At 34.0% G+C, this 24,769-nt stretch overlaps 1 protein-coding gene across 3 annotated transcripts in view; it reads left to right on the forward strand.

Annotated features, from left to right (window-relative positions):
• Positions 1-97: 97 nt before the first annotated feature.
• LOC118718246 (MDM2 binding protein) overlaps positions 98-24,769 on the forward strand; it is a 47,358-nt gene continuing 22,686 nt past the window's right edge. For all 3 annotated transcript variants that reach the window (XR_006741565.1, XM_045581400.1, XM_036436878.2), the window contains exons 1-13: positions 98-364; positions 1,189-1,269; positions 2,942-3,015; positions 3,113-3,264; positions 5,082-5,140; positions 7,092-7,236; positions 8,212-8,329; positions 11,654-11,788; positions 13,740-13,834; positions 14,861-14,933; positions 16,657-16,774; positions 22,345-22,518; positions 23,742-23,849. Coding sequence is in view for 2 of the 3 variants with exons in the window: in XM_045581400.1 (XP_045437356.1) it covers positions 244-364; positions 1,189-1,269; positions 2,942-3,015; positions 3,113-3,264; positions 5,082-5,140; positions 7,092-7,236; positions 8,212-8,329; positions 11,654-11,788; positions 13,740-13,834; positions 14,861-14,933; positions 16,657-16,774; positions 22,345-22,518; positions 23,742-23,849 (1,453 nt within the window). In the remaining variant the exon portion in view is untranslated. The remainder of the gene's footprint in view (positions 365-1,188; positions 1,270-2,941; positions 3,016-3,112; positions 3,265-5,081; positions 5,141-7,091; positions 7,237-8,211; positions 8,330-11,653; positions 11,789-13,739; positions 13,835-14,860; positions 14,934-16,656; positions 16,775-22,344; positions 22,519-23,741; positions 23,850-24,769) is intronic.

Here is a 24,769-nt window from a genome sequence, read left to right on the forward strand (position 1 = left end):
CCTTTTCCCGGGTCCCTTCCGATCTTCCCACGACAGGCTGTTTCGTTATGAAGGAGAAAGTAATGCGGCCATCTCTAGAATAACTCCCGAAATTCACTCCTTGCTAGTAAAGCTGCAGAAAAATCAACCGCGAGCTCACCGTTTCCAGCCGGCCTCAATAGAAGGGGACCGGAAGTGCGTCACGGCGCGCGGCTGTTTTGATGTGGGATCGGAGGGAAGAAACCCGGGTGCAGCGGGAGGGAGATGGATCGGTACCTGCTCCTGGTCATCTGGGGCCAAGGAAAAGTCCCCTCGGCGGCGGGCGGGGGGCCGGAGCGCCCGCCAGGGCCGTCGTTGCCCTCGGAGGGTGCCGAGAAGCAGCCGGGTGAGTGCTGGGCTGAGAAAGGGCGGGAACGGCTTTCGGGGGCGGAGGAGAGAGGTGAGTTTGTATCATGTTCCCCCGGGAGGGGAGTAGGGAGTTGGGAGTTAGTTGTCCCAGGCAGCTGTGACTTTTATAGGGGATCGAACTGATGAGGGCTGAAATGTTTCATTATATTCCAGAAAAAATAGGGACAACTTGGTGGATGCAAGATTTTGGCGCCCAGAAGTTCTTGGCAACGGTACAGATTTAATTGAATAAAAATTCCCGGTGCTTTAGTAAAGGAATGTCTGCTTTCTGGGAAATATTTGCATTCCATAGGTATATCTGTCTCTTGTGTTGCAAATGCAGGAGATAAGGCTCTGAGTTTCTTAAGAGTTTACATCCTAATGGGAGGAGACATCCAACCCATAAGTAAAAAACAAACAAAACCCCCACAAATCATAACTTTAAAACATATTTAACTGCTTGAGAAGGCACTGCTTTTTGGCGCTCCTATCTAGACTTGGTATTGCACTTATTTATTTGTTTTGATCTTGCAGGCATTGTGAGGAGGAAGTGTATGTGGTTGTGAATAGGGTGCTGTGACAGGGCTTCCTTTTCAGCATACTTTTTCTTTGGCGGGAATTTTGGATATGTTACCTGGCTAGCATGTACAAACCGGGAGCGTTTCCTGTTTTCTCTGCTTGCTTTAGATATAACAAAACTTGAACAGAGCATATTTCTTTTATGTTCAACATGTTCTCGAGAATCTCTTATGGTGAAATTAGTATAGGCTTAGATTATGTAACTCGTGAGCCTATTGAGTTAGTCTGTCATTTCCTTTTCAGACTTGACAGCAGCAAATGTTTATCACCTTCTGAAAAGAAGCATCTGTGCTTCAATTAATCCAGAAGATAGTACTTTTCCTGGTAAGTACAGCATGAATCCCTCTTTCTCTGGCACTGCACTGACTGGTACTAGAAATAAACGTGTTTTCTTTTTTTAATTAAAGTAGCTATTTTTAGAATTCATTTACTAGTACATTAGACTTGAATATCACCTCAGCTCCATCACTTTTCTTTTTGCTGTGCTTTTGTCTTTTTTTTTCTTTTTGTCAATTCCCTCTTCCTAGTATTTATTTTGTAAAATATCAAGTGGATTTATCACAGGAAGACAGAAGGCAACACAATTACATCTTTTGCCATCTATGTGCAAACTGAATAGAGTTGGTAATAGGCACTTAGCATCTTTTCTAGCTTCCATGAATTAAGCCTCAGTTACTACATTTCTGCTTTTCTCTCCATTGAATCTAATTTCTATGCAGAGCTCTAAGTTCATGCTTTTCTTAAACTCACCCAGGGGAGATCCTTAATTTCATATTCACTTGTAATGTTCCAGCTCCAAGGAAAGCATCCTCCTTGTCTTAGGTTATAGTTACTCTTTAACTACCTCCTTTCAAGCCAAACCTTCATGGTCTTTGAAGAGAGAATTGTTTTCACTAAAATGACTTGCACAGTTGTGTGTGAATAATAGGAATACAGTGAGGTTTTTTCAACATCTTTATGGTAGATTTTATTGTTTCAAATGATGATTAATAATACAGATTTTGGCCCTGGCCAGTTTGGCTTAGTGCAGTGGTTGGCAGACTCATTAGTCAATAGAGGCAAATATCAACAGTACAACGATTGAAATTTCTTTTGAGAGCCAAATTTTTTAAACTTAAACTATATAGGTAGGTACATTTTTATTAACTTAATTAGGGTACTCTTAAGCTGGCCTTTGCTAAAAATTCAAGGGTCCAAAGAGCTGCATGTGGCTCGCGAGTCACAGTTTGCCGACCACTGGCTTAGTGGATAGAGCATCGGTTTGTGGATTGAGGGGTCCTGGGTTTGATTCCAGACAAGGGTGGATGCCCGGGTTGCAGGCTCCACCCCCAGTTGGCCAGTTGAGGGTGCGCAGGAGGCAGCCAGTCGGTGATTCTCTATCATCATTAATCTTGATTCTATCGCTAAAATACTATCTAATGTGAACTAAAGATATTATAAAAAGCATATAAGCAAATCAATAAAATATATTAAAAAAAAAAGCATATAAGCATACTCAGCTTATATGTCTCTCTCTCTCTCTTTCTCTCTCTCCTCTCCCTTTCTCCCTTACCTCCACCCCTTCCTTTTTTCCCTTCCTCTCTGAAATCAATAAAAAATAAATTAAAAAAAGAAAATTTAAGTGTTTATGGTGGCCCATCTGATGTGGATCAGTGATTGAGTGTCGACCTATGAACTGGGAGGTCACAGTTCAATTTACCACCGGGGTTCCTGGATGGATTCCCAATAACCAATCAATGATTCCTTCTCATCTTTGATGTTTCTGTCTCTCCCCCCAACCTTCTTCTCTGAAATCAATTAAAAAAAAAATTATATATATATAAAGTATTCATGGTGAGTGAATATATATGTATGTGTGCGTATAATGCACATTATACATATATAACTTAGATTAGCTATATGTATCAAAATTATATAATTCTCTAAGTATATATACTATAACATTTGCTTAATTGTGGTATGTCTTCTAATAAGTGTGATTTTTTTTTTTTTCAAGCCTGTTCAGTTGGCGGTATACTTAACTCCAAGAAGTGGTTCTTTGCGGTGCAAGCTGTATGTGGATTTTATCAGGTAATATAAGTTTAGAAATATAGTCATTAGTGAATGTCTTTATTAATATAAATAATTCCACGAACCCATCATTTAATGCCATCTTTTGATATATTAGTTTTGTAGTTCTGACTGGGAAGAGATACATTTTGGTACAGAAAAAGATGAAATTGAAAATCTTCTACAAACAAATATCGAAGAATGTCTGAGTGCTGTTGAGTGTTTTGAGGAAGAAGATAATAATAGCAGGGAGTCCTTATCCTTGGCTGAGTATGCTTATATGCTTTTTATAATATCTTTAGTTCACATTAGATAGTATTTTAGCTATAGAATGAAGATTAGATATTTTAGCAGCTACAGTAGAGGATTTTAGTTACTTGACACTTTCAGCTTTTCATTTTGGAAGACATTAGACGATTTGGGTCATTTGAGTAAAATTCTTTAAAATGCAAAAATTGGAATCAGATAATTCTTAGCACTTTAGCTTACATAATTGTAGGAACCATAAAAAGTGATATTTTATTTAATATGCCCCATAATTATATTTTATAATGAATAGAGCCCTTAAGGTTAATAACTGGCATTCAAAGCAAACTATTATTATTTTGCTATTTGAGGCAGAAATATTATTTCTTCAATTTATATATATCTCCAGTATTTTAAGTACCTTTAAAAATTCATAAAGAGTTTTTGAGGATTAAGTAGCTAACTGAGTTCACTTTCATCTTGTTTTTTTTGGGGGGGCGGGGGGGGGTTAGTTGTATAATGTATTAGCTGATTCAGGTGATAAAAGTGGTGACAATTTTTTTTTAATGAAATGTTCTGTCTTGACTCATAAACAGTGCCTTTTATTTTAATCTTCCATATTACATTACCAAAAACCACATTTATTTACTTTAGTATTCACATATATTTCAATAAATTGTTACAGACTTTTAAAAATTTAGTTTTTTATTTTTAGATCACATTTGTTTGTATTGATTAGTGAAGGGAGGCATTGTAGAATTGTGGAAAGAACATTGAACCAGGGGTTATATAACTAGTGGTTAGTTACATGATCTTGGGCTAGTCACTTAACTTCTGTGGTCTTTTGTTTTCGTATTTATAAAGCGTTGAGATCCTTTCAAAGGATTATAAGGCATTTTCCAGCTTCAGATCATTTGTATTCCTTATATTTTCCACCATTACAAGATGATAGACAAGTCTAAAAGTAAATATTTCTACTAAATGACCTAATAATTATCTCCACAAGAGGGAGCTTGAGCACTATACATTATCATAGATGCTTTAAGTTTTTTAGACAGTGGGTTTATAATAAAGGATTTAAATAACTTTATAATAAACTATTTTGTGAAAAAAATTCATCATATGGATCGAACTAATAGATTTTGAAGAATTTGAGGAGAGCATCATATTTCCAAAGCAGCATCCTTTATTAAACACTTAGCAATATCTTACTTTTAGGACTCAAAAAAAATACTTGATCTATTAGTTATGATTTTTATTTAATAAACAAGTATAATTTAGGGAGTTTATCTTTGTTATTGTTTGTTTTTGGGTACTACTGAGAAGTTGAACTCAGGATTTGCATCCTGTCTTCCACACCTACTAATTATGTAACTTTAGGAAAATTCTTTGAATTGAGGACTACAATCTATATATATAAAAGCTTAAGCAACTGTCCAACCATCCAACCGGTAGCTATCATGCACACTGACCACCAGGGGGCAGACACTCAATGTAGGAGCTGCCAAATTGCAATGACTTGGCAGCTATGATTCTTGGGTGACCCACCTGGAACCAGAGAAGAGGGAGCCCAATTGGGGTTTGTCACCCAAGATCTGCCCTCTCACAATCCAGGATCCCTTGGGGGATGTTGGAGAGCTGGTTTTGGCCCGATCCCCGCAGGTGAGGCCGAGGGACCCCACCTGTGCACAGGGCCTCTAGTAGTATTATAGTAGTACATCATGGAATTATCATGAGGCTCAAATGAGACAGTGCATCTAACATATTTATGAGATGCATGAGTATTTATGATGAGATATAATGTGTATGTATTTTTGTTCTAACTTGCCCTTTTATTATAGTCTATATGAAGAATCTGCAGAAAACTTGCATCAATTATCAGACAAACTTCCTGCTCCTGGTAATGTTTTATGACTGCTTTCAATAATTTGTATTGTATCTCACCCTTCCGTGAATGAGTGATAAGTTCAGCCTTTATCCTTGGATTGTCACTTTTATTTTTATTTTTTAAATTATATTTTATGGGTTTTTTTACAGAGAGAAAGGGAGTAGATATAGAGAGTTAGAAACATCGATGAAAGAGAAGCATTGATCAGCTGCCCCCTGCACACCTCCTGCTTGGGATGTGCCCGCAACTAAGGTACATGCCCTTGACCGGAATCGAACCTGGGACCTTTCAGTCTGCAGGCCAACGTTCTATCCACTGAGCCAAACCTGTTAGGGCTGGGTTGTCACTTTTAACTTTGAAATTCGAAATAAAAAATAATTTCTTAATTGAAGTTGATATAAAACATAGTTTACTACTTTAATAAAATACATTCTGGAGACATTAGAGTTCTCTTATTTGTTTTTATTTAGTGAGACAAAGATTAGAACTTAGAAAATGAAATACCCATCTGTTTCCTTATTTATTTTTTATTGAAGAAGAATCTTTCCACTACATACCAATGTTTTACAGAGTATGTTCCATAGAACACTAGTGCCATACACAACTCCTGGAAGAAGTTCTTTCACCTAGATCAGTGTTTCCCAAAGTGTGGTACGCGTTCCCCCAGGGGTACGGGAAGAGTTTGGTGGGAGTATGCGTTGCACCGGAGTTTGGTGGGGATATGCACTGCACCGTGCTTAGCTGTGCCTAATTCTACGTTCTCATGAGTACGAGGGGTACTCAGCGTTACGAAAATTATAGAAGGGGTACACATATGTCAAAAATTTGGGAAACACTGACCTAGATAATTTAATAACATTCTTTTATGCTGTGAAGTCACTATACACATCAAATTTAAAGTTGCACAGTAAGAGAAGCCCCTGATGTAGCATTTTTTTTTTAGAACCCATTTTTTCTTTCCCATAACAGAAATCATATTTTATGACTACTGCATCATACTAGTTTTAAACTGTTTTTGTCTTAAATTCCACTTTCTTTGTGCTAATCAAGTAGCTGGCATCTGAAGCTTGGCATAATTTGCTCCCACAAATTAACTTTCAAAGAGCTTTCTTTGAATGTTTTTCTTATTGAAGGTCATTTATTAAGCAGATATTTTTTGTCAATTATATGATATGCATTGTAGTGGGAGCTGAGTATACAGTGATGAGTAAAGCCTATGCATGTACTGCTTATATTCAAGATCTTATTTTAATGTAAAAGATCCTACATGGAAATAATTGAACTCATAGATTAAAAATATATCAATTTTTCAAAGCAAAACGTGCCAAGTTCAAAATATGTACTGAAATATACAGTGAGACAAAATTGGTTTGGAAAATTATAATACTTTAATTATCAAATTTTTATTTTGCTTCTGTTTCACTTTGGTTCTTCAGTAAGTTCATAATTTTATAAAATTTAAAGTTTCATGAAGTTACCTTTCTCAGGAACCATTGATGTCAGTATAATTGCGTTTTCTGAGTGTCTTTGCTTTTTTTAAACAAAGTCTTTATTTGAACATTACAATTTTATACTAATTCATTCCCCTTTCTACAACAAAGTTAAGTATAGAAATATATGATGAAATTGCACAGGATTGTTTTTCTCTGTTTAGTCTGATAGTATTGATGAGAGCAATGTGTGTAATTAACCACTGGTGCATAATTGACAAGTAATTGTCATATAGTTAATTGTTTTCTGACACATGATAACTTTCAAAATAACATGGTTTTGAATCAAATGATGAACATTTAAAATTTTTCAGCTCCTAAAGATGTGTATTGTTTTGAAGAATTTTAGAAATTAAAGATAAAATTCTCCTTTGTCTTCTAGATAAACATAATAGTCGTTCATGGTACTATTTTAAGGTAGTTCAGATCTAACATTTTTATAAAATTACAAAAATGCCTTTTTCTCTTTCTAGGTAGAGCAATGATCGATATAATACTGTTGCCCTCTGACAAAGATCCTCCTAAATTAAAAGACTGTTTGCCTACTGTTGGAGCATTAAAACATTTAAAAGAATGGTATTCAGCAAAAATTACCATAGCAGGAAATCATTGTGAAATGTAAGTATCTTGTTCATTTGATTACTGTCTTTGTTGTCTTTTTACAATTAATATGTTATCCTGTTTTAATAGACTCAGCATTTTAAAAAGTTTTAATGTGACAAGATAGTTTTATATCATACTGTGAATGGAGATTAATTGAAAAGAATCTAGATTTTTTCTTGTTTTATACTTGTACTTGTGGTATATTTAAGTTTTTAGTAAATATTATCAATGCAAATGTACATATTTGCATTAATTTTCACAGTGTGTTTTTAAGTAGGCTTGAGCACCATAATGAATACTATGAATACATAATACACTGGATTTATAATGTTATATTTGTTTTTTATTTTCTGTGCCAATATAGAGATAAATACATACTGTTGTGTTCTATGATATTTTAGTAAGGATCAATTTCTATTATAGTTTGATCCTTAAAGAGTATTCAGATTAAGTTTATTAACTTCATGATTTTTTTCCGTTCAACAAGTGTTTACTGTGCACTTGCTTTATGCCAAGTACAGCAGTAGATGCTGCTGAGTTCAGAAAGTGAGATTTGATCTTTTTCATTGAAGTGAGGGAGAAACAGGAATAATAATAGTCATGATAGTTTGTGATAAGTGCATATGGGGACAATTTAGGAGATTAGTTCTCTTTTTTAAGATAAGGAATCGGCGAGTCTGTGTGTTTATGTGTGTGTGTGTGTGTATATGTCTGATACACTTCAGCCAATACATATTAAGGAAAAGTCTATTTCTTCACCTGTAATATTAAAGGTAATAATTCAGGGCCTGAGGATGTTAGGATTAAATGGACATGTGATAGCATCTCACTCGGACGTTGACTTAATGGGTATTCTATATTTTAAAAAGTAGATAAAAGCAGCAATATGAATTTGCATTTTTGCCTGTTAGATTTGTACTTAACTATAACCATTTAATCTAAGTAAAATATAAAACACTGTATTTAATTATCATAATCTTTTATTTATAGAAATTGTCAGAAAATTGCAGAATACCTTTCTGCTGATGTGGTATCTTTAGAGGATCTTAGAGATGCTGTTGACTCAAAGGAATTATGGAGGGGAAAGATTCAGATATGGGAAAGAAAGGTAAGTGGATTTCTCAGTGATTAGAGTTTACAAAGCAGTCCATCAGTTTTATTTTTAACATAATTTAAATGAATCTTAGTGAAAATGTACCTTATAAATATGTTCTAGAATAGCACTGTAAATAAAACTTTCTGTGGTAATGGAAATGTTCTATATGTGCTTATGCAATATTCTACTAGCCTCATATTGCTACTGAGCACTTTATATGTGACTATTCAACCCAGGAACTGTGTTTTTAACTTTATTTTCTTTAATTAATTTAAATGTAAATAATCACTGTGATTATGTTTTGGACACTGTAGTTCTAGAATGTAATATGTTTTAAATATAGAATTTGACATTAGTTAATTGCATGTTGTTTAAGCTTCTTTATTTTATTATTTTATCACATACATAGTAAAATTATTTAGTATATAACCTCTTACCTATAATGCCAGTTTAGGTAATCTCTACCCTCCACTAACCAGGTCTCTGATTTTGAGCAATTCTTTTAACCTTGCTGGACCCCAGATTTCTTAACTACAAGTTGCGACTATCAGATTAGTTGGACTCTCTAATCTTCAGTTTCTCTGAGGTTTCAATTCTGTTTGCCATTTCTTCTATGAATATGTTTAGTGTCTTTTATAAGTTGTGCTCATGTTGAAGTAAATGTCCTAGAGCTTTGTATGTAGGCAAAATTAAAACCAAGTTTCTTAGTATTTGTTCAGGGTGATGTGGAAACATGAGTAGGCCCTTGTGTTCCTGTTAAGGGTTATTGCTCTTACGTATTTCAACTTATTCTTAATAATAGTGTAATACAACCTCTAATAAGACAACAGGAATTAATGTGGATGGGTCCTAATTATTGATTTGAATGCTTTCTCATCTTAATCTTGGGAAGGTAAAATCTGCAGGTAAACCTTTCTGCAGTGGTTTTTAATTTAATTTATTAGGTGTACTGTTTAATAATCTGGATTTTTTCAATAGATGAAGTTACACATACGTTGATATACACTGAGTGGCCAGATTATTATGATCTTTGAACGCATAATAATCTGGCCACTCAGTGTATATCCTAGATAATAAAAGGCTAATATTCAAATTGTCCCTTCGACCAGCAGGCAGCCCGGCCAACCACCCATGGCCCTTCCCCCTGGCCAGGCTGGCCGGACCCCACCCATGCATGAATTCATGGGTGGGGTCCAGCCAGATTAAGTGACCAGATTATTATGCATTCAGAGATCTTAAGGATCTGGCCTCTCAGTGAATATATGCAATTTGATATGTATTTTTGTTGTATTGGTCTTTCAGATTACCACTTGTTCCAATCAATGGCACACACACTTTCTGAGAAACACTTCAAAATCTATGAAGAAATGGAAAATTAGGTCTCTGAATGGTCTGTCTCAAAACAAGAAAAGTTCTAGTGGGCGGTATCCACAAATTATCTGAAAAATGGGGAAAAGTGTAACTAGCAATGGACATTACTTTGAATAAAGCACTTTTGATATTTCTCTTGAAATTATCATGTTTTCTTTGATTACAAAATCCACATCATTGTGGTTAATAATGCTGATTTTGTGATCCAAAGAAAATATCAAAAGTGCTTTATTCAAAGTAATGTCCATCTCTATCTACACATTTCTCACATCTTTCAGATAATTTGTGGATACCACCCCAATACAACTTTTCTTGTTTTGAAGTAAACCATTCAGAGACCCAACTTTCCACATCTTCGTAGGTTTTGAAGTGCTGCTCAGAAAGTGCGTGTGCCATCGATTGGAACAAGTGGCAATCTGAAAGAGCAAGGTCTGGTGAATACAGCTGGTGGGTTAATACTTCCCAGGCAAGATCTTTTAATGTGTCTTTAACTGGTTTTGAAGTGTGTTATCATGAAGCAAAATTACTTTGCCGCATCTTCTAGCGCCATACTGGTAAACCAGCATTCACAAATGTCTTGAGATGGAGCATGTTCACCATAAACTTCCCTAAGTATATGATAAAGTAATGAGCTAAAACTTCCCGCAAGTGCTCTTTTTTTGGCAAGAAATTCGACATTTTTAAGCGTAAAAATATCTATAATGTTAATACCTTCAGCAAATTTGACATACGAAATTTTGAAGATTGCTGTCAATACCAGAAAATAGCATATGTATCAAAGCGCATATATATCAACATATGTGTAACTCCATCTGTTGAAAAAAAATTTGCATTATTAACCGGTACACCTAGTAATTTTAAAAAATATATTTTTATTGATTTCATAGAAAGGAAGGAAGAGGGAGAAAGGGCTAGAAATAGCAATGATGAGAGAGAATCATTGATGGGCTGCCTTCTGCACTTCCCCTACTGGGGATCTAGCTCTCAATCCAGGCATGTGCCCTGTCCATCAATTGAACTGTGACCTCATAGTTCATAGGTTGACACTCAACCACTGAGCCACACCGGCTGGGTTCTGCAGTGGTTTGAATGTAAACAGATCATATAGCCACCTGGAAGTGTGCAAGATACGATTAGCTTTGGAGAATTGCTTTTTGTAATAATTTTTCTGAAACTACATGTTTTTCTACAGACAGATAATGACCAGTTATTTTCATGTGATTCTGTTATTCTTTTCCATATCTCCACTGGATGCTTTTAAAACTTGAAATCACTTTTTTTTGTGTGTGTGGAAAATAGCTTTTAGCCTAGAGGAATTATAGTGATTAAGGACATAGATTCTATAGTTAGATTGCCTGCCTTCAGGTCCCAACTCTGTTTCTTGGTAGTTTTGTATGACATGTTGGGTAATATTTAGCCTTTTTGTGCAACAGTTGTCTTCATCTGTAAGATAGGGATAATAATAGCTTCTAGCTCATCAATTTTTATGGGAATTAAATTATTTAAAGTACGAAGTAACCACTCATAAGTGTTAGGGATCATTGTTGTTACCCTTGCTATTATTAGCAACCCTGCTATTACTACTTCTGCAGGAATTGATCTTCCATCAGCAGCTTCTGTTGTTGCATGAACAAATTCTGTTTTTGCAGAACTTCCAGACTGGTAGGAAGCCAGGTATTGAACAAGTATATGCAAAGGAAGTTATTTGGTTCTGTGGTTGCATAGAATGGACTTAATATACTTTCACAGGCTGGTGAAGGGCCAAGGAGAGCTTTTCATGAAAAATTCATCTGTGAGTTGAAATAAGTGGGATTTATACATAAATGGAACCACACTTTGAGCTGAAGAAAATAAAATAAATTTACATAGGGTTTTCCTCCCAACTTTTACATTGCAATAAGATGTATTCATCTTTGTAACTTTATTCATGATGTCTGTAATTTTTTTCTCTTGATTTCTTTTTAGTTTGGATGTGAAATTCATTTTCCTGACTTCTGTTTAAAGGGAGTTGCACCTAAGAGTTTTAATGCATCTAACTTAAGTACCTGCTTTCTTGACAAAAAGATAATTCCATCGAAGGATAAAACTTGTTTGCCAAAGGTAATCTATGTTTAATTTTGCAGTTATCCATTCATGCATATTTTTGTCCCTATGAGATAATTTCGAATTATAAATTCACATTTACTAACGTATTTCTATTATTGTTATAATTAAGTGTGTAAATTATACTGTGTTATATTAAATTTGGCAAAACAATTGTTTTAGATTTTAAAAAATATTGTTTTAATGAAGCGAGCCTAACTTTAGATCATTATAGACCTGCAACTGCCTTTGGCCTGGACTTTACTATGTGACCTTTCTTAGACTAAAAAGGTCAGAGAGTATGACGCAATGGAAAGAGGAGAGGCTTTGATGTTAGGCAGACCTGGGTTTGAAACCTAACTCTGTCACCTATGAGGTGTTATAACCTTGGGTAGATTGATTAGCTCATTTGTGAAGTGGAGCCAATAATAACACACTTATCTTACAAAGTTATCATGAGAGTTAAATGAGGTGAGAAAATAGCCTCTGACACGGAGGCTTCATTTACTATGTTTAAAATGTTAGGTTTTTGTCCCATATCACCATAGATTTATTCTTAAAATACAAGTAATTATAAAGAATAATAATTAAAGAGGGTTTAATTGGCTTTTCTTTTACATTGAAATAATAACATAAGAGCTATGCATGTAGAAGCACAGTAGAAATTCACCTTAAAAGGGCAATTCAAGAAAGAGCAAACTATAACAGTCATAATGGTATAACGATGTCAAATGGATGGGTGTTATTTTCTGATCAAAGGGTAACACGAAAAGGCGATGGAAACACATTTCCCAATAGCTGTTTAGAATTGATGACTTTAAGCAACTTGTCGGCCATCTTTCACAGGAATATTGAATTCTTTTGTAAAGATTAGGAACATAAGATTGGTTATTTCAACTTCTTATCTTTGGTAGTACACCATTTAATATGAATAGCATATCTAACTTTTGCTGCAATTGAAGAGAATATTAGGATGCAGCCTCTTCAGTAAATATAAGTCTCTCAGTCTCTCTCTCTCTCCACACACACACACACACACACACACACACACACACAGTACATGTTCTGTACCCAAAGCTACACTGTGTTCTAGTAAAAAGCCTGCTCAGATTGGCCAGACTCAGAGAGACGGTCTATTAAAAAAAGAACTGGTGTTGCCTCGGAAGTGGGGGGTAGTCTTATACAGCGAATATAGGCCTAAACCTATGTTTTAACTGTAAAATTAGGGGGTCGTCTTATACTTTGTTAATTAGCACTCCTGGCTTCACTAGTTCTTCATTTAATTTTTTAAGTATTTTGTCCAAGGATTTTTTATTTGTTTGTTTTAGCATACCACTCAACCTGAGTCCATCCTGAGTCACCTTTCTTTTGCTTTCTCAGTCTTGCAGATTCTTATTTTTTATTTTATTTTATTTTATTAATTTTCCACAGAGAGGAAGGGAGAGGGATAGAGAGCTAGAAACGTCGATGAGAGAGAAACATCGACCAGCTGCCTCCTGCACACCCCCTACTGGGGATGTGCCCGCAACCAATGTACATGCCCTTGACCGGAATCGAACCTGGGACTTTTCAGTCAGCAGACCGAGGCTCTATCCACTGAGCCAAACCGGTTTCGGCTATTTTTTTTTTTTAATATCCTAGTCTCTTGGGTTGTTTGTCTTGCTGAGGATAAACAAGAAAGGTTGATAACTCTTTTCCTTTGTTGCTTTCCTGTTTCTATAACTCATTTTCTCCCTGTTAATATCTTTCTAGTTCCCAAGAAATCTCCATGTCTGTCTCTCAACTCTGATATGTAGCATTGAAATGGAAGAAATTCTTATCTGCTATAGAGGATGAAATGTGTGTTTGGCATTACGTATAAATACATGTTTTTTAAGATTCATTTTAAAGTTTTAAACCTTAATCACTAATTTGTTCAATTTTACTTTATGGCATTTAAAGTATTACATAATTTTAATTTATTTTCTAGGTTTTCCACTATTATGGCCTTGCTTTAGAATTTGTGCAGATGATAAAATTATCAGACCTACCCTCCTGCTATCTGTCGGACATTGAATTTGAGTTGTATCCTTTCATTTATATCTTCATTTTAGATTACAAACTCTGTGTTGTGTAGAATGTTTCCTTGTACCACTCCATATTAAATGTTTGACTGTGCTGTTTTATATAAGAATAGTATTCAGTGTACTTTTCATTGCCATTGTTTTAAGAAATTTGTACAAGTTGCAAGAAAATTCCTCCCCTCAGGTATTGTATTTATACTTCTAGACAAGGCAGAAGATTTCCTGATTGCTACTTGTTGCTTATGGGGTTGGGAGGAGGGAGAAGTGTTAGGAATATACGGAGAAAAACAGTAATTTATATACCGTATTTTCCGGCATATAAGACGACCCCTAATTTTACAGTTAAAACATAGGTTTGGGCCTATATTCGCTGTATAAGATTACCCCCCACTTCAAAAAAAAAGACTTACTTTGCCGTCGAGATCTGCAGGTAATTTTTGTGCAATTTTGGTCTTTTGCCCCTGATTTTTGGTTGACTTTTTTTCGTTTCAAAAGTTGTCTTATATGCCGGAAAATACGGGTATTCCAGAAATGCTCAGTTGTTTCTCTTGCCATTGGCAGAATGGGTATGCGCTAGTCTGTTGTATCTGTTACATAGTGAAGTAAATATGAATGTGATCATTTATATCTGAAAATATTCAACATATTTTAAATTCTCTCCTAAGAAATGTAATGATTTTTAGAAATACACTTAAGAACAGGATACTTTGTATAAAAAGGAAAATGTTGCCTGAAAATGGAACATTAGCATAGTGTTGTAGAATATTTGTTCAGAAGTTACAGTTTTTACAAATCTCTTGTTTCTAACATTTATGGTGATACCATTCATACTAACACTATTTCTTGGTATATTTTCATAATCAGAAAAATAATTGTCCTTAGGGAAAGGAGTAATTGTAAATTCCTACAGTTAAAATTTTTAATAAATGAATTCAAGTACCTTGTGAGTTGGAGAATCAAACATATAGTAGGGAGTAGAATTATTTTACAGTTGCCATTCTTTTATTTCTTTAACTCCTAAGTACAGAGAACTGACAAAAAACAGTACCAAGAAGAACTCCATGTTATTATTGGAGCAGATTTCTTCTCTATGTGGCAATGTAGAGAATGTGTTTTGTTTTGTTTTATTTTGTTTTGTCTCTAACTCAATATTTAACGATATGTGAAAAAAGGGACTATAGTTTATGAATCTGTTTTTGAATGATTTGGTTTCTTTAATATGATTTTGGGCCTAATTTATATTAAGACACTTTGGGCTTTTCATAATAACTCCAAAGTACTCTGTAGACATGAAGTGTTGTTTCGTCTTTTAGAATAAATTAAAAAAAAACAAAAAAACTTCATGGTGAGATTTAGAAATGTCATTCATGTTTGTAGCAAATGTTTAGTCAAAAAGAAATGTCTCAAAAACATGGTCGCTTCTTTGGCCTACGAGTCCAACCACGTTTTTATCAGGCTATATGTTGGGCCTTGAACTTCATTTTTATCAGGCTATTGAACTAGCATTGAACTAGCATTTCTCAACTGTGAAGTTACAATTATAATGATTATGTAGTTGTCAAGTATAACTGGACCCTGATCTGCCGTGGTCAAATCACAGTCTGAGTCATGCAGTTTTGCCATGCATTTAAGACTTTGAAGTCTTATTTATGTAAGAATGAAGAACTAGGACTTAGTACTTGGAAAATTTACATATAAATCTTTTATACTTAGGGATTATTTTACATTGCTAAATGTTTTTAATATCTAATTCTTGACTGTGTAAAATACATTTGACTTAAAAAAAGATTATGACTAAATAATAAAGATAAGCACATTTAATTTACCTTATTTTTCTTCTAATACACTTATTTTTATGTCTGTTAATTAATATATAAGTAAAAGTAGTAAGTAGCAATAAAACTAATGCATTATTTGAGTATCACATCTCTTGTAACCCCCATCTACAGAGGACAGTTAAAAGTGATTTTGCATCTATATAGGACAACTAAAAGTGATTTTGCCTTAGATTTAAGATTTATGCCAAATGCCCCACCTAAAAATTTCCCCAGAGTTAAAATATATATATATATAGGGATGTGCTGACTGTTGTAACTTGTGTTCTAAAATAACTGGCAAAATGCCACTTTGAGAATTGCAATTTGTTTATTCAGTGCTTAATCAAACTGAGACTTTACCTAAATATATTGCAATGGTTTTTTGAAAACAAATATTTAATAAGCATTTGTATGGCCAGCCCTGGGAATACAAAGATGACCAAGTTGTGTTTGCTCATAAATCAACGAGAAGCTGCTGTATGTTTCCTGGCATGTGATTCATGGTTTCTCTGCATTTTGTACTTATTAGCATTCAATCTCTAATTTTTAGGAACAGAAGTTTTGAGGTTGCTTTCTAAATGATTCTACTTTTGAAGCCAGAACAATAACCCATCTAATCAAAAGGTTATAAAATTATGGCTGAATATGACAAAATCTTTTGATGACAGAATTTCTGGCTTCTCTTTAATTTTTAGAAAAAGAAGAAATTATACCCATGCCTGAGCTCGAAGCAGATATGTGAATAACAAAGCTTTTAGAGGTTTATAACCAAAAAAGCTTACAGCTTTGAAGAACTTCCTCTATTTTTGTTGTCTAGTCTTTGGCTTTTTGTGAGGAGGCAGGGTGGAGGAGGGGCATTGTTTTTGTTTTTTAGTGGAGTTACTGGGAGAGAGCATTGCCAAATACATTTTATGTAGGTGAAATATGAGAGGAAAATTGTCCAATGATACTACTTAAGAATTAATCTCAGTGTGCAGTCACTAAAAATATATTCTGTTTTCAATAGGTTGGTGCACTTTTTGTATTGCCATGTACTATTAGTAACATACTTATTCCACCTCCCAGCCAACTCAGTTCAAGAAAATGGAAGGAATACATAGCTAAAAAGCCTAAGACAATCAGTGGTAAGTAGGAAATATTTAAGTTGTTTCAGTGGTACGACATAGAAGCAATATTTATCAAATGGTCAGTGGAGATCATTTTTTTTAATGGGGAAAATAATATGTGTTACTACTGATTAAAAAGGATCCATATCATTTTAAGATTTTGTTTTTATTCTCTCTAATAACCAACTGTAACATAAAGTACAATATATACATTTAAAAATATCAGTGATTTCAGGCAGAACTTGAGATTAATTAGATAACTAATTATATTGAACATGGGTTTTTTGGAGACATTTTGGGAATAAAATTTAATAAAAAAGGTGCTTAAGTTATTATACAGTGTATTAAAAAACAGTTTCTGTGCTCTTAACCAAGATGTCGTTGTAAAAATGAAATTCTTATTTCTTTTATAAAATCAGATGATTTAAATTGAAAAACCTAGTATTACCTGAGGTAATTGAAGCTCAACTTGTTAGTAACTTGACCAAAGTAACACAGCTAACATGTGTTCCTTCGTACTTTCCTTTTTGGAAAAGTAAAGAAAGACTTTTAATAGACTTCATGTGAACCAAAATTTGTGCTCCAATTTTTATCAATTCCTTAGGTTTACCATATTATTCCTTGATGAAATAAAATATATACATACAATTTCAGCAATTTCATTTGGTTTGACTTAAAATAGAAAATCTATGCCCTATTTAAGTATGCTTAACTTAGGAGTTGCAAAAGAACCCTGGCTAGTGTGGCTCATTTGTTTGAGAGTTGTCTGTGAACCTAAATGTCACTGGTTTGATTACCAGTCAGGGCACATGCCCAGGTTGTGGGTTTGGTCCCCAGTCAGGGCATGTACGATGTTTTTCTTTCTCTCCCTTTCCCTTCCCCTCTCTCTCTCAAATCAATATAAACAGTAAAAAAAAAATTAAAAGAGTAGCAAAAGAATGATTTTTTTAAAGTGATTTTCAGGAAAATACTCAGAAATTATTATGGTACTAGAAAAAAATGCAATAAGAACTATATATATAAATGCAATTCAGTAAATCCTATTAAATTTCTGAAGCAAGACTTCTCTATTTAAAACTTGTATTGAAAAGCCAATTGTATAATAAATATCTGGCTTACCATATGCTCACAGAGAAATCTTATGAAATTGTTAAGAACTAGATGTTGGTCATCCCCTAACTTTATATTACAAATGAGAAAGTTAAGCTACGGAGAAATCAAGAAACTTACAAGGTGAAGTCAGAATTTGCACCCAAGTCTGAATGCATCTATAGGCCATCCACAATAACTATATTTCTGAGTTTATTGTTCTCATTTTTTAAAAATTTAAATTCTTTTGAAAGGAAAACTTTTAAAGATACTCTTGGGAAAAATAGTCTTTTTATTTTGCTGATAGACAAGTCATCTATGATAATAAAAATATTTTAAAGATACTAGACTTACAAATGATGAAATATTTTGAATTGATGATCATGTACCTTCTTCATTCTTAAATCAGTGTTGAAAGTGTTTTTAAATAGTGAGCTGAAACTAATGAGGTTAAAATTACACACCATAACAGATCTATGAATAAATTTCATACTGAGAAAGGATAAAGGACTCTGGTAAGGATTTTGAAAGAGATTTCAGTGGCAAAGAGAAAGTATTAAGTCACTCAGCAAATATTTACTGTGTGTCTACTGTATTTAGGGCATTTTTCTTGGTGCTAGGATTCAGCAATGAACAATATCATTTTTTTAAATATATTTTATTGATTTTGTACAGAGAGGAAGGGAGAGAGATAGTTTAGAAACATCATTGAGAGAGAGTCATCGATCAGCTGCCTCTTGCACACCCCCTACTGAGGATGTGCCCGCAACCAAGGGACATGCCCTTGACCGGAATCGAACCCGGGATCTTTCAGTCCCCAAGCCGACGCTCTATCCATTGAGCCAGACCGGTTTCAGTGAACAATATCATTTCTTGAATGATTTTAGATTCTTCGTAGAATTGTGGCAGGGAATTTTCTTGAACAGTCTTGGTGGCAGCTAAGTTTTGTACTAAATCATTGAAGCTTAGTCTGACAAATAAGATGGGGGATAAAAGTATGCAATATCTTTTTTGGAAATACTTTATGAATATAAAGTAAGTATATTAATTTTTTAAAAAAAGTTTTATCTTTTGCCTTTTCAGTTAACTCTAAAGGCCATTTCAAAAGTTGGGTCTAGAATTGCTTGAAAAACGATGTCATTGAGAAATGTATGGTCTCTAAAAATGCCTACCTTGAGGATTATATTTTATTTTATTGTTTAATAATATTTATTATCATTATAAAAATAATTTGGTATATTATTTACTTTTCAGTAAGTTAGAATATTCTCTTAACAGCTGTTTCCCGAATTATCCTGCAATATTTTTCATATTATCATTTGAACCATTGTTTTCCATTTATATTGTTGAAATGTTATAAAAAGAAGGGGTTGACTACAGGGTCTGAGCAATGTATTGATGTAAAATATGGCTCAGTTTTTATTATGCTAAAATTTTGTTTGTGAATGAAACTAGTAATGATACAGGTTTTCATTATGGTTTACATATTATAAAATTTGATGCAACTAAAGGAAACATGTAATTTCCCATCTTGCCTATGTAGTGGATCCAAATGGGTATTTGGTTTTGGTGGAGGGGGAACATGCAAGCAATCAATCTTTTAGAAGCTGACAGAGTAAAAATAACAGATGGAAATAGAGAAGAATTTTCTGTTGTAATCATTTCCCCTTATTTCTTCAGGAAAAGCTATGAGAATTGAATAACTATGCTAATTATAAGTCTGTTGCTCTGTATTTACATAAAATTATTTAATAAGTCTTCAGCTAACACCTGCCAAATCTGGAACATCATTTTTTAAATGACTGCACAGTCATTATGGATAGGGGAATTCTGTAAAATAAATGTTTTTCTTTTATGGAAAATAAGATTGTGTTGTAATTACAGGCTCAGTGATTAAAGTTCTAATAAAGGTGATAGGATTTTAAGTAAATATAGAAAGTATATCCGGCATTGAGAAGATATGTAATTTGAGTTTGCAAAGTGCTAAATTGGTAAATAAGTTAAGGTCACTGTGAGTCTGGGAAAAAATCTTAGTTTCAAAGATAACTAGTAAGTGTTTTTTCTTTCTAATCTTTATCTAAATTTCTTTTCTAAGATTGGTGTTTGTGAATAGGAGTAACATTCTTATTGCAAGCTAATTGCAAAAGTTTGTGTGTTTTTTGTTTGTTTTTTTGTATTGCATAATTCTTAGTGTATATAAGAATTTTGAATGCATTTCTCCGTTGTCTTCCAATTTTGGCGCTGTTTAGAATTCTAGTGCCATTCTCACAGGAAGGAGGGAAGGAAGGGAGGGAGGGAGGGAGGGAGGGAGGGAGGAAGTATTTTCTCTGGCACTTTGTAGAATCTATTTTTATTCTGATTTTTTAAAATCCTCACCAGAGGATATGCACTTTATTGATTTTAGAGAAAGAGGAAGGGGAAGAGAGGGGGGGAGAAACATCATTAGGTTGCTTCCCATAGTTACCCAACTGTGGATGGAACCAGCAACTTGGATATGTGCCCTGACTGGGAATCAAACCTGCAGCCTTTTGGTACATGGGTCGAGACTCCAACCAGCTGACCTACTCGGCCAGGGCTCTATTTTTATTCTTGTATTGGGCACTCAGCATGCCTGGAAGCTTGTCTTTTTATTGGGACAATGTTGTTATAATTATTTTGTTGATAATTTTCTTCCCTCCATTTTTTAATGTTCTTTCTTTTGGATGCTGTACCTCCTGCTTTGGGTTTCTCTCTTCCTCTCCTATTTTATATTTCTTTGTCTTCTCTTATTTTCTGATAGATTCATTGAACTTTATCTTCTACCCTATTGAAATCTTATTTCTGCTTTCCTAATTTTAATTTCCATGAGCTCTTTCTAAGTTAATGTTCTTTTACTTGTAATTTTCTGTTCTTACGTAGTTGATGCAATATCATCTCTGAGGATTTTGGTGATCTGTTTTTGTCGTGATTTTCTTTTTACACCATATTCTTCGTTTCTCTACAATCCCCCCCCCCCCTTTTTTTTCTGTTTGTTTCTTTCGGCATCTGGCTTTCATAATAAAGACTTTCCTTAAGTCTCATAATGTTTGGCTGTCTGCTCATATTTAAAAGAGAGCACTAGAAAGCTGTTTGGAAAATCTGGGTGTATGGTAGAGCTTATTGACTGGGATCTTCATGTTAGACGAATCTTGCTGCAACATTACATTAGGTGGCACCAATATTGGGATTTTTGTTTTTTGGTTTTTTTTGTTATAAAAGCCCTTTTATATTTTTAGTCAGTCCTCTAATGCTGACCACAGTTCTGCTATCTGGCTTCTAAAATTCTGGAAGTTATATAGATGAAGAGAAAAGGGCCCCAATGTTCTGTATAGAATAATTCACTTAATCCACTGATAACTCTGACCCTAAGCTTTGTTTATATCTCCCAGGCCAGAGACACATTGTTTATCTTCACGGGGGGATTAGCTTCTGGTTTTCTGGGCTGGGGAAAGGACTACCATTTACCTGAGTAGAACAAGGAGGAACCAGGAAGCCATATTTCCTCTCAAACAGACCTTCAATGGTCTTTTATTTCACCTTCATTTTGCTTCCAGTGCCATCTGGGACCACCATCCCAAGAGTCTCCTGTCAGGGGTTGTAGTATAAATTGTCTTACTTCTAAGCTTTCTTCTCTGTTTTTCTCAGCTTCCGTAGCAATTGAGAGACTGCTACCATTTGTTCATCTCTTTTCCTGCTTTCAAAATTTAGTCATTATTCTCTTCTCTCAGATATTAGTCGTTGGAGATTTATGCTATTTTAAAATTCTCTTTATTCTCATTTCATGGAATTTCAGGAGATAGTGAAAATAAATGCTTATGTCCAATTCACCATCTTCAGTAAAAAGGACTCTGCTTCTATTTTTACTTTCAAAGGCATCTCAGTTTTTCTTCGACCTTCACTATAACCCTCAGTTGATTTGTTTTTTAAAATATACTAGAAGCTGTCTTAACTGACCTTCATGTAACTGGCATGCCAGATTAATGAATGCTTTCCATTCCCTCTGTAAAAATGCATTATGGGTGCTCACTGAAAGGAGCAAAAAGCTACTCTTAAGTATATATATGTACACTGCTGTTCCTACCAGTTGAGCTGTGTATGCCTACAGGGGTCATTTTATTCCCCTTTAAAGAAATTGAAGTTAGAAATAATAGTTGATACATTCTAAGTGGGTTGTATAAGAAAAATATCATGGAACTCTAATGAGCTACATCAAAAGTTAATAAATGAGTACACAGTTTTAATTTAAATTAAAACTTGTATCTCTTTTTATTATGAGTATCAGATTCTATTTTAGTTTAATATTTTTATTCCCTAATTTTAATAGCTTTCTCAGTTAATTGAACTGTTAGCTCCAAATGTATTGGGTAACAGTTTGTTTTAAAAAAAAAACACGGGATGTCATTATATTCTCTGGGTCCGGTATATGATTCTGCCTTGCTGCATGGTGAATTTTTACATACTTAAAAATTGTTTTTGTTTAGTTCCAGATGTTGAAGTGAAAGGAGAGTGTTCTAGCTATTATCTCCTGTTACAAGGCAATGGCAGTAGAAAATGCAAAGCCACACTGATTCACTCAGCCAACCAGATCAATGGCTCATTTGCCCTCAGTTTCATTCATGGAAAGATGAAGGCAAGGACAGGAGAAACCCAACTGAGTAAGTGTTAACTTGAGTGGAAAATATTTTTTACATTTGTTTGTATATATAGGTATAATTAACTTATGTGGTTTTTAATGAACTTGTTTTCCCCAAACTCCATTTCACTTTCAGTAAATTTATCGTTTATTTCAAACACAGTATTACGTATTTGAACAATTTAGAATATAGAGAATTAATCCCTTTACATTGTACCCAGTAAGTTTTACTAGATCAGCCTTCGATTCCAAATAGGACATTTTCAGTATAGTTCACTTTAAACACATACTATTTTCCTGTAATTTCTCATTCATTTACTTTCTCTAAGGCATATTATTCTGTTTTATTGCTCACCTTTTCTTTTCTCTTCAAGCTGCATGCTTTGGTGTTTATTACTGTGTGACAAACCAGCCCAAGATTAGCTTAAAAATGACTTTATTACTATGTCTCATAGTCCTGCTGACTGGGCTCAGCTGGATGTTTTTGTGTTTAAGTCCCACATCTGATTGCAGATACACAGCTGGTACTCCAGTCATGTGAAGACTAGAGCAATTGTTCTAGGAAGCCTCGAGGCTTTCTGTGACTTAGCCTAGAGATCATTCACTGTCACTTTTACATACTTTATTGGCTTCACCAGGCTAGCCAGGACTCATTGTGGAAGGGCTGCATAATGGGTGACTAGCAGGACATGTTGGTAGTTGGGGCCATCGTTAGAGACTTAACCCCACTCCATTTGTGTTTTGTGTAAGAGTTTATTTTTTAATTACCATTTTTAAAAATTTTAATTACATGAATTGGAGTAACATTGGTTAATAACATTGTGTAATTTTCAGGTGTATAACTTTATAATACAATATCTGTGTACTCCATTGTGTGCTCACCTCTCAAAGTCTAGTCTCCTTCCATCACCATATGTTTGACCCTCTCTATTCCCTTTATCCTCTCCGCTCTCCCTTCTGTGAAGGAGTTTCAGTAGCTGAGCCTATGGAAGAAAATGTGATGAGGGAATTCTACTCTACTACCTAAATTCCCTCAGTTTAAGAATCAAATCAAAGTTTAAAATGCACAATAATTTAATATGTTTATTTTATGCAGCTTAATTATTTAATTGGAAATATGTAAGATCAAGAGAGATGAGTAATTGGCTTTTACTTTTTAAATTATATATTAGCGCATTAGCTGGGAACTGAATATTAATTGTTGTCATAGAATATCTTTAATACTGACTTTTTTGTGTGTCGCAGGCATTCCTTTTGACTTCTCGTCGCTACCACATTTTTCTGGAGAGCAGCTTATAGAAAGAGAGAAGCAGTTAGCCAGAGTTCAAGCTCTGGCTTTGAAAGAATGTCTGAGTAAGTAACAATTTGTACATTTTATTCTACTGTAAGAACCTGTTCAGACATAATGCATTGTTATTTCCTCACTTTTTCTTATGTATTTTGTCTTTTAGGTAAGACACTCATTTGTAGAACTATTCTTGTTCTTGTAGAAGTGATATAAGAGTAGAAAAAGTTAGCAACTTTTCTCCCATCAGATTAAAATATTCCTATTTATTTGTTCATCACAGTTAACATTTATAGAAATATTTCTTCAGGAAAATTCTGTACTTCAACATTTTTAAATGTATGCTAGGATACACCTAAATTGCATTCTGGTTAACATAGAGCTCTTCCTAAAAATGTCTTTTTATATATTTTTAGCTGTCATAAGAGAATAGAAACTGCAAAGAGAAGAAAATACACGTTCGGAAAAATTAATATGTTAATTTGAACATTAATTCTTAAATTTTAGTCATGACTACCAATATTAATTAAACAAGTGTCACATAATGGATGAAGTTGGCATTATGGATTTTTTCCTTATTCAAGATATTGACACCTTTTCAAGGGTTGTAGTTTAAGGTTTATTTTCTCATATACTAAATGTTAACTTGGTTGTCATTCATAACATTTTTTTTCATAGACATTCAGTACCTAATATGAACTTATTTTAAGCTAATTAATTGATAGAATTTCTAAGAAATTAAATCAAATTGTGAGGCCTCACTAGTTACCTATAGAAAAAAATGATATTAGAATTAAGTATATACATTATAAAGTAAAAACTATCATTTTTGAAAGCACTTTAAAAATTTCTTGAATTAAATAGCCTGTTTTGCTCAATGGAAAATAATTTTAGAATATTTGGTCTCAGTTATTCATATAAGAATTACCTTCTTTTTCAGTTGTACAAAGCCAGGATAATTGTGTAGTCTTGACCTTCTCCAACCATT

This window comes from Pipistrellus kuhlii, unplaced genomic scaffold (genome assembly GCF_014108245.1).
Source record: "Pipistrellus kuhlii isolate mPipKuh1 unplaced genomic scaffold, mPipKuh1.p scaffold_m20_p_14, whole genome shotgun sequence".
In the NCBI taxonomy this organism is placed as follows: Eukaryota; Metazoa; Chordata; class Mammalia; order Chiroptera; family Vespertilionidae; genus Pipistrellus; species Pipistrellus kuhlii.